Here is an 11,299-nt window from a genome sequence, read left to right on the forward strand (position 1 = left end):
ACAACACATGATGACTAAGTGACCTAGGAAGTGCACTGGGGCTCTTTGTTATACAAAGCCTTTTTAGGTCATCATGACATAAGAGAGAACACCGTGAAAGTTGGAGAAGATATCGCAACAACTGAGTGCCAAGGGTTTTGTATCAAGCTGCATCTTTAGGTCCATTGAAGATACAAAGAGTTCCAAAGAAAACTTTGCACTAAGAATATTGCATGAAAGTGTTGTTATGGTGAGTTAGACACAAATTGGGTATCTGTGCATCAAAAATATTAAAAATGTAGCTAGAAAAGTCCATTTGCAGAGACAGACCCATATTAGGGTAGAGGGGGGCCATGGCTCCCCCCAAATTTGAAAAAAAAATAGCACTGTATACAAAAATTTTTCCTAAAAAATATATTTTTGGCCCCCTTCTTTCAAAATCTTTACATTTTAACCCATGAAAACTAAAAAGAAAATTGCAACATCCTTTTGCCCATTGTATATTGATCCAAAAGTATGAAGCCCGTGGGAACTATGATCAAATGTGTGTAGTGAATAGAAATGCTTGTTTGTAGGTTTATTTTTATGAATTATTAACTATTTTAGAAAATATTTTATTAAAATTAATGTTGTTATAGCTTGTGGGGTATGTTTGTTTGGTTTATGTTTTAACTAAATTTTTGAAATGATAGAGCTATATAATATGGAAATAACGAAACTTTTTAAAGAGAAAAAATTACAAATAATTTGAAGTTGATAATGCAGTGTTGCCTCTAGTGTTGATGTCCCAATTTGTGAAAACTTTCAAACAAAATTCCAAAAAATTACCATCGATTAAATTAGTATTCAATCCAAATTATGAAAATATGAGATTATAATGTTAAGGAACGTGATGAAATTCAACAAAGCTTGTGTAGATTTTAGTTTTGATTCTTATAAACTTTTTTGGGTTTATACTTACCCCCCCTCCCAACTTTGAATTCTGGTTTTGTTCCTGCTAAGCATGATTAGAGATAGATGTTGATTTGTTTTGTTTTGTACGTTTTAATTTGTTTTCAAATTTAGGAGTTGAATTGATGTGTTAATCTGATTGAACGTTGTAAACAATTTTGGAATTGTGTTTCCGTGTCGATATGTGCTTGCATGGTTGAAGGTGCATACGCAGCCTCCTCCTTGCACATACAGCTTGACTAAAAAATGGTTGAATTCATGCTTTGATTGCCTGATTGAATTGTTGTGACTTTTTTCATATTTAGTTATTCTATTTGACTCATATTAAGTTAGAAATTATGAATTAATTATTTGCCATGATTTCCTCTTTGATTTTTTCATAAAAAATTAATTTTACATTTTTAGAATAGAATGTTTCCTTTTATATGCATGATTTCATTTTGTCTGATTTGAGTTGTAATTAATTGGATATTTGACTTAACCAAATTTATTTGATTTGATTTTTAATTTATTTCCTTCTATGTCATGATGTGATGATATATTTTCTTGTGTGGGCTTTTAATTGATTTAATCATTGTATGATTAAATTTTGGGCTTAGTTAATAATATCCTTATTTAAATATTGTGACCCAATAACATTAGTAGAGGCTGGCCCATGGGCCAAGCAAGGTTAAATGCCTAATATCTTCCTATCCTCGTACCTTAACTCTAGACCTAGATTTTGGTACAAGATCTCCAAATTGGTTCTTCAATCTAAAACTGATGGCGACTCTCAAAGAAAAGGCTGACTACACATAATGTGACTTAGTCAGTTGAAACCTCTGTTTTGGCAGCCTCCTCTGCTTCCCCAGTTTGCTTGACTTGATCTGTGGTTCTGCCTGCATCCTCTAGTTCCCATTCAGCTCAGTCACCTTTGGTAAGAAAGCAGCACCGCCAAAGGCATCCATTCAAGAGACGGTTGATCGGGTTCTCTAAAGAAAGGACGGACCTCCCCCGTGAATGACTCTTTGCGGAATGCCCAGGGAGCCGAGTGCTGGCTTGCTAAACTGTCAGGTCAGTTCCCAGGACCACGGTCCTTTATTACCAAAAATGATGAGTTCTGAGCCTTGTGATGCTCCTATAGTACAAAAGTATGTCATGCAACCAACAGGTCCAAAGGCGGTGCACTCACATATGCATTTAATTGGGTGCTTACTAGCAAGGAGAGAAGAGATGTGACAATCCAAGTATTATTTATTTTTAAGCCCTCTTTTGGAAGGAAGGAAGGAAATGAATGGAATGGAAATAAATAAAGAGAATAATTTTATAATATTCTTCTATTCTCTTGTTTTAGAGTTTTAATGAAGGAAATAAAAAGTTTATTCCCTTATTTGAGAGTTTAAGCAGAAAAGAATGGAATAGGTAAGAGGGAACACTCATTCCTCTCTATATTCCCTTAAAATCTTAAATATACATTTCCCTTGAAATTGGCAGGAATAAGAGGAAATGAAATTAGGTTTAACGAATTTTTTACTAAAACTCCCAAAATACTCCTATATATTTAACCATTTATTTTAAAATAGAGGTTTAATAGTAATATTGTCATAAAATGATTCAATTCATTTCCTTCTATGTTACTCCCAAACAAGATTGCTTACATTCCATTCATTTGTATTTTTGTCTATTCATTTATTTTAAAACATCCAAATGAGGCTACTTAATTTTATTCCATTCCTTTGTTTTCCATTTCTTTCTCTCGCTTAAATACACTCTATTCATTTCCATTTCTTTATGATCATCATTTCATTTAATTCCATTTCATTCTCTTATGAACTATCAAACGAAGTCCAAGACTCGAGTCTCAGTATCCACAATAGCCCTCTAATAAGGATCTCTCATATTTAGTTGAGAATTGAAATTAATTCTTCAAGAGCTTTTGATATTTAGTTTTTGAATATTGAATTTTTAAATGGGATATCATATAGGTTTTAATTGTTAATAACTTAAATTAATCAATATCATAATAGTGCGTACAAATTGTTTTCTACTTGAATTTATATTTTATACAAGTATTGAGATTAATTAAGTTATAGTTTTATAATGAATTTTCAGCAAAAAAATAGTTTTTGAATGAATTTATTGGAATTTCTACCCACTGAGTCAATGCGTAGAATTTTCTCAAAAAAGAAAAAGAGTCATTACGTAGAAGAAACATGATTTATAGATAGTGATAACGTGCATGACATTAATTTCTGCGTAAGAACACCTGCATGTCCATGCATATGCAGACTATAGAAACGCCAAGTAGAATGGTTAATTGAGTGGATATAGCAAAAACATGACCATGCACTAAAAGAAACCGAACCATAGATACTCAACACCAGCTGCAGCTCCTATTTCCAACTACATACACATCTAAATCAAATCAATTTAATCCATTCAGTTGGCTCATGCGAGTCTTTGGCATCCTCTACCGCAGGATGGTGTCTAGGGAGATGCTCTTTTGGTAGCTTTTTTTTAGTTTATAATTATTTCTGCTGAGAATAATGCTCTTAATTTCCTTGTATGGAATATCAAGGACCTCAAATGAGAGAAAGGTGATAAAATGTCGGTATTAAGAAAAGTTGAATCTTTTACGAGAATAATGCAAAAACGTGACAATTTGTCCTTCCATAGTTACGTTTGGATATTGCATTTTTGGCTGAGCATTTTCTGCTCTTTTTTTTCTTGGACGCGTGTCTGGCATTGTTTATTGTCCATAAACAGTGATTTTAGGTTTATGAACTGTGCCAAACACATGAATAGTAATTTTTTATTGTTTTTAATTTTTAATTTTTAACAAAATAAACGGTATCCAAACATACTCTATGTCTGATAGAAAATAATTCAACACAATGGGACAGTAGTAGGAGGAAGCATATATTACTGCATGTCAAGACGCATAAGCAACACGGCACTGCTAACAACAAACACTGTATAGATGAGTACACAACTTGAACATAGCTCACTACTAGTAGTAGCTATTCCACGAGTTGAACAGTGAATTACAAGCTTAAAGATAACATAAGTTGTAGATTTTATTTGTGAATAATTAGCTATGCATTCAGTTGGCAGTTGGGGGTTTGTGGGGTGGCTTGTGAGGTGGACTTGGTGGCTTCTTTTCAGCAGTTGGAGGCTTCAAGTTCTTTCGGGGTGGCCTTTGAGAGTCTTTATGATCTTCTGGGTGATGATCATGTGGTGGCTTGTGCTCTGGTGGTGGCTTCTCTCCTTTACCTTTTGGTGGCTTGTGTTCTGGGAATGGTTTCTTCTCTCCATCTTCAACTGAGGTTGGTGGCTTGTGTTTTGGTGGTGGCTTTGCTCCCTTGGGAGGAGCTTTACCATCAATGGAAGATGACTCCAATAGAAGGTGTCCAGGGTGATGATCATGTGGCAGCTTGTGCTCTGGTGGTGGCTTCTCTCCTTTACCCTTTGGTGGCTTGTGTTCTGGGAATGGTTTCTCTTCCTTGTCAAGTGGGGTTGGTGGCTTGTGTTTTGGTGGTGGCTTTTCTCCCTTTGGAGGAGGTTTGCCATCAATGGAAGTAGACTCCAATAGAAGGCGTCCGGGGTGATGATCATGTGGTGGTGGCTTCTCTCCCTTACCCTTTGGAGGCTCATTACCTCGGCTTGGTGGTTTGTGTTCTGCGAATGGCTTCTCTTCCCTATCGAGTGTGGTTGGTGGCTTGTGTTTTGGGGGTGGCTTTTCTCCCTTAGGAGGTTTGTGCTCATGTTTGGGAGACTCATGGTGGTCAGCCAGTGAGGCAGTGCTTAGAAGCACCACTCCAAGGAGCAACACAAGGCAGTATTTGGTAGTAGTCATCTTTGGTCTTTGGATGGTTCAAAACAACAAGACTCTTGGCCTTTTATTAGGGACTAGAGAGCCTATATTGCGTCAGATCATACGTCATTCAGCACTTAAAAGTTAAAATATACCCTACCATAGACACAGTTCAAAATGGATATCTTTTCCTCTTGAATGTGCAATTATTAATGTCACATATGGGGTCCGATCTGGTCCTACCGTGTTCAAAAGTTTGACAATGTACCAAATTAAAGTTGTTCGTGGTGAAGGTTAGTGAGTAGTGACATAACGAATTTAGCTGTTCGCTTTCCATGCAAAAGTCTCTTTTGCATGCAATCCTAGAATATTATAATCTAGAGCTAGTTACTCAATTTTCTTACTTTGAATTTTGTTTATCCTAAACATAGATATCATTCCCACTATAAGGAAGAAAATTCATATATTAGTCACGTCCACGTCAACACCTTATCATAAGAAATGTAGAGAAAAAAGTAATTAAATTTCGAAGTTCAGTTAGGCTTTTCAAATATAAAATCTCTGTCACTATTTTTTTTATCACTTTATACCCTATCAATCACAAATTGTTATGTATTTATTTAAATTTTCTTATAAAATGATCAAATTTCAAAATGAATAAAAAAAAAATCAAATATATGTCATACCAATATAACTAGCATGATTGGTAAAGTATAAGATGTGACACAAAAAGTGTGATAAATAAATGACAAAATTTAAATACAAAATTAGTTGTAACCTAATACTACAATTGTACTAAAAGAAAATACATTACTACATATATTGAAAATTTAACAGTTGAATTGCATATTCTTTACGCTCTTAATACACATGTTAAATTCTGTCTTAATAGGATATTATTAATTACCTTATGATTCATAAGCTTATATTTTATGCATAATTTTAAACTACAAAACCTATAATTTAAATAATTTAATGATAACATAGCTACTAATTTTTAATTTTTTAAAAATTTTACAAGTATAGAGGCTATAAGAAGAAAATGTAATCCAATTATGAATTTTGTCAAAATTCACCACCAATAACAAAATATTGATTAAAGCAACTCAAGACTACAATCAATTTTATTACTAAACTTTGTCTGTAAAAAAAAAAATTTTTAAAAATTCTAACACATGAAATATAGGAAAGGGATACGTGTCATTAGGCAAAAAAGCCCACTCGGGCATTTATGAATTTTTTACTTCTATTATCATCAACATTATTCATAACATGGCATTGAAGTCCCACATCGTGAGTGAGTAGATTACGGCATGATAAATGAACAGTGCTACATTCTAAACACGCTAAGAAAGTGACAATGGTGTTTCTCGAATTCCCACTTAGGATGGCGACTTTACCAGCTACTAGACACTGCACCAGCAGTTAGAAGAAAGATGCAAACAAGTTACGTGACTCTAGTAATAGAATACAAACCATTTTTTAATTGAATAGTACTGGCCGCCGTCAGCTGGGCTTGGTGAAGCCTGTGAAAATTAGACTTCCATAAATATGTTAGAGCATTCGCACCGGGATGCAAATGCCAAATGTAAAGAAAATTTGTCATTTCAAGTCCAAAAGAGCTTAGCATTTGGAATGGTAAATGTAAACTATTGCAAAAAAATTTGCATGCTATAATGTAATTCTGCATATAGAATTGCACTGTAACTCAATTGTAAAAATAAAAATATTATTTTATTCATTTTCTCTCTCATTTGTGTCCTGACTCTCCTACTCTCTCAACTCTGTCTCCCTTTGCTCTCTCTCAGTGATTTCTCCCTCTCCTTTTGCTCTCCCTCAAGCCACCATTGGCCACCATTGCCTAGCAATGCCAAGCCCAAGTTGCATCTCAATATTTTACTCCAATGGGTTGGCTCCGATGTGGGTGTGGTTTGCTCCGATTGGTGTATCATGGGTCAGGTGGTGGATCGGCGTGGTGGGCTGTGGGTTATGGGATATGAGTTTTGGATTTGGGTTGATCAGGGCGTGACAGAGCTGGGTGTTGATTTGGGTTGTTTGGGCGTGGATTGGAGATTTGGATTTGGGTGTTGATTTTGGATTTGGGATCGGCGTAGCGGAGCTGGGTGTTGATTTTGGGTTTAGGATCGGCATGAATCAGTGGAGATCGGAGATAGTGGTGGCGGTGTGGGTCTAGGTCAATGATCGAGTCACAGAAGAGCAAGATCTCAATGGTGGTGGAAAAGGCTTGTCCTTGCAATAGGGGTTTTGGGTTGAAGTGACTAATCTCGGTGAAGACGGTGACGAATCCCGAGGATGAAGAAGAAGAAGGGTTTTGTTGGTTAACGGGTTTTGGTGTCATGGTGGTTGTTGTGTGGTGGTGACTGGGTTGCTGTGTGGATGTGGTGTGGTTGAGAGGGTGGTTGCTATGTAGATGGGTGTATTGAGTTTTCTCTGTGGAACTTGACCACTGGTTGAGAAAGAGGAAGGGAGACAGAAATTAGAGAGAGAATGAAATATATTTTATTGTATAATTTATATTATTTTAATGTGTTGTATCGTAAAATAAAAATTAAGATGCTAAAAATATTATAAAATGGTATTCTATAATTGATAAAGTGGCTTTTTGAAATAGTAAAATAAGATATGATAGAATTTGCTGATGCAATTCTCTATAGAATAATATGATATACAGGGGCAGAAATCAAACTTCATAGTGTAATATAAAATATGTAGACAAATGTTTTCAAAATATATGTACTTAGATTCTTAATTAATGGATAGCAAATAACATAATTAACCGTTCACAAATGAGTGTGAAGTGTTGAAATTAGAGGCACATCGCATGTGATGTGAGTTGTTACAAATACTATTTTTGGAGTTATCAATAGCACCACCATTATGATGCAGTTTATATATGCTTTCATATTTTCAATGAAATTGTATTTAAAAACTGATACTTTTTTCTAAAACATTTAGACATTTATTTGTCACGATGGTTTCATTCATCTCTATGACTATCTACTTAAATTTGTGACTTTTAGGTGGGAAAAAAAAAACTATGTGCTGAATTGATGGTTTTAACAGATTAACAATAATATTTCTGTCTCCCATTAGGACTGTAATTCATTGTTAAAATGAAATAATAGATTAAATAGAACTCTCTTTTGATATAAAGTTTATCTCTAAGGGATTATATATTAGGGATTTAATACAAATTCCCATCTTTACCAAAAGTTCAATTGGCATTCAAAGAAACCCCGTTACAAAGCCCATTCTTGGCTTTGGACCAAAACAGAGAAAACATATATATTAAAATCAGCTGTGTGATCTCAGAGAGAAAACCACTTATTAGGCCAACCAATTTATATGCATTTTTAGTTTAAAATAACTGGAATTATAAATTTAGGAAGAAGGCCTAAGTTCAAGATTGATAATTGCAACTGACAGTTATTTTAATTTATAATGAAATGACCGGCGAGTAATTAAAGTTAGAGGGACAATTGAAATGGAAATGGATAAACTAGCTCAACAAACTTTTTCATTGTGGTCAAACTCAACTATCATTCCGTTCCTCAAAAATACCTAGCTTTCCGTTCAGCTGAGATTTGCTAGTAGTGTCACAAATGGAAAATCTCAATGAACGCAATGGTTTCTTTGAATTAAAGTGTCTAAATTTTGGACTTTCTGAGTATGATGAGCAAATCAATGACGTTAGAGTGTAAGAGGAGACACTCTTGAAATTAAAGTTACTTTGACTCTAGGAAGAGAAAGACATCTACGTTGGACTCAGCATCCTCATTTTTTTCAAGGGGCTAATGTGTAGGGTGCCCAATTTGTAAAAGGTAATGGACCTTCAAGGGACTACCCTTTGTCACTACGAAAAACAACAATCATTAAGATGCCTTTCATGTGTTGTCCAAATTTCAAAGCGATAATGAGCCTTCCACGCTCTAGATTTTGGATAAGTTTAAATTAATTTGGAGAGAGATTTTTAAAACTTTTCATAAATCTTTTTATTAAATATGAATTTTGAAAATCTAACAATTAGATTGTATGTTCCATACATTTTTAACATGTATGTAAAGTTTCATTCAAATCAGATGTTATTTTCTCTCCAAACTATTTTGGAGAGAAACTCTTCAAATTTTTCATATATCTTTTTTATTATATATGATTTTGAAAATCTAATTATTAGATTACAAGTTTTTTATATTCTTAACATATATGTAAAATTTTGTTCAAATTAGATAATATTTATTATTTGATCAATAAACTTTATTTATTTTAAGGGAAAAACAACATCAAAAATAAAAACCCTTTTATTTAGAAATAACTTCTTAGATAAAAATAGCATGTGTTCTACCAATGATGAGTTCAGGAGGTAGGTTACACTATAAGAAGGTCACACCCGGTACATTTAATGGTATTTGATTAAGAGTGAAGGCGATATTATTTTTAGCCAAAAAAAAAGTGATATTACTATTTAATTAATTATTTGAAAAACACAAAATTATTATTCAAATTTATTACATAAACTCAAGCAAGTAGTAATTTTTAATTTTTATGACTTGGTGATCTAAAACTAAACCACGTAAAAAAAAATGGAAATAGTAGAAAGGAGAAAATTTGGCTACAAAGTTGGTTGTAACTATAATTTATAATTCTATTCATCAATATATTTTTATTGGATGTAAATTTTGAAAAATTAACCATTGAAGGGTAACATTTTTTTTATTATATTCTCTATTCTTGCAAAATTCCTAGAAAATAAAAAATCAATAGTTAAAACACTAATCAAATGTTTAAATTTCAAGTTTTTGTAAGCTAAAATTATGCATAACAATAAATTTATAAATCAAATAATGAATAACATTCAATTGGCACAAAATTTGACATGCGTATTACAAATATAGAGAGCAACGGTTAAGATTTTCAAAATATGTAGTTTATGTTATTTTTTTTTAGTAGTAGTTATAGCGATACAAAATTTGTATGCAATCTTTCTCTTCTTCTTTTTTTGGTAAAGATGCAATCTTTCTTCTAATATAAATGAATTTATAAATAAATTTATGAAGTTGAAAGCAAGTGCAAATAATTAATTAGAACCGAGTTATTATGTGAAGCATTCTTAATGTCACTTACTACTGTTGTTTTTAGACTTTAGAAGCTAAATTTATGTCAAGTAGGGATTTTATTTTTAATGAAGTGTGTCGGGATCATATATTAACAGAGGTGGAGCCTATTTTGATAAAATCGATCAGTTTCAGACAATAAATTTTGGTTCTGGCAAGGTAGAAACAGGGAGACCTGTTGAACATGGATATCGATGTGGTTCTAAACAACTTATACAATATGAATAGCCTAAAGGTCCACTTTAATTTAGGATTAACTATGGCTCACATTCACATTATCAAGAAACAAAGCCGAAGTATCATTTTGGCTAAAAATATTGTTCATATTATGTTCCCAAAATTCTCACTTTTAGGATTTTTGGCCAAAGAATTGACAAGCAGCCTTTTCCTAATTAGTTTATAGAGAAACACATTCTTTTTTCTTTTTTTCTTTTTTTTGCATCATAGAGAAACACATTCTCAAACTCAAACAAGACCAAAAATATTTTTGGACTTTGGTACCACAAAAAAAATTGCAATTTTTTTTAATCCATTGAAGTGGCATGTTCTTATTAGTATATAATAAAAATAATATTCGTAACGAGCTTATGTTAAAATGATGTTACACCAACCACAAATTTCAACCTCAGCAAATTATGAAAAAAAAAAAAAGTCAAAAAATTGTTGTGCAACTAAGCTTACTTAGCCTTCACTTGAAAAAAAAGTTATAATGAAATTATTGTGCAGCTAAGCTTACTTGGCCTACACTATTTCCATCCATTGGTCAATAGAATATGAGGGAAACTATACTAATGCCATTAGTTGAATTCCTGAACGTTGAGTAAGCCGTAGTTGCTGCAACCATGAAACTCATGACTCATGAGCGTTATTCCAAGACTTCTTACTTTTACATAAATGAAGTGATTTATCAATTTGAAAAGAGAAATGATATGTCCACAATATTTTTACAATATTTTTACAACAAATTTTAATTAGTAGGTTGTTATTAGTTATTATTGTTAGGGCAAAAAAGTAATCTTAGTATTAGGTTCATATTTGAACCAATAACAACTAACCACCTATGATTTGTTGTGAAAATATTGTAGACGTAGCATCTCTCATTTGAAAATTCTTAAATTTCCAGCGCAGGTCGGAGCTTTCCAATTTCACTGTTTTTTATCATATAAATAATTGAACAAAACTTAGGTACAGTGCTTTATTTGCTATTCCTTAAGTTTCTTTCTTAAGATTCAGCCATGTGGCTACTTAACTAAAAAATATACTTCCATCCCATGAGAAAAAATCCACATAGCAGAATATTAAAAGGAAAACCTAAAAAACAGCACCTAAGTACTGCTCTTAAGTCTTGCTCTAAATAATTTAGTGTGTATATATAATGGTACTTGAAAAAAGTTACACATTTTTTATATCATAAATTTATAAAATATCAAATAATTAAAAAAGA

General features: G+C 32.8%; 1 protein-coding gene across 1 annotated transcript; it reads right to left on the reverse strand.

The window, feature by feature from the left end:
* Positions 1-3,866: 3,866 nt before the first annotated feature.
* On the reverse strand, positions 3,867-4,798 carry LOC142626067 (uncharacterized). Its single transcript, XM_075799841.1, has one exon. It carries the CDS (start codon positions 4,763-4,765, stop codon positions 4,013-4,015), a length of 753 nt encoding a protein of 250 aa, XP_075655956.1. The 5' UTR covers positions 4,766-4,798; the 3' UTR covers positions 3,867-4,012.
* Positions 4,799-11,299: the final 6,501 nt, after the last annotated feature.

The sequence above is a fragment of the Castanea sativa genome, chromosome 2, assembly GCF_040712315.1.
Source record: "Castanea sativa cultivar Marrone di Chiusa Pesio chromosome 2, ASM4071231v1".
Classification (NCBI taxonomy): domain Eukaryota; kingdom Viridiplantae; phylum Streptophyta; class Magnoliopsida; order Fagales; family Fagaceae; genus Castanea; species Castanea sativa.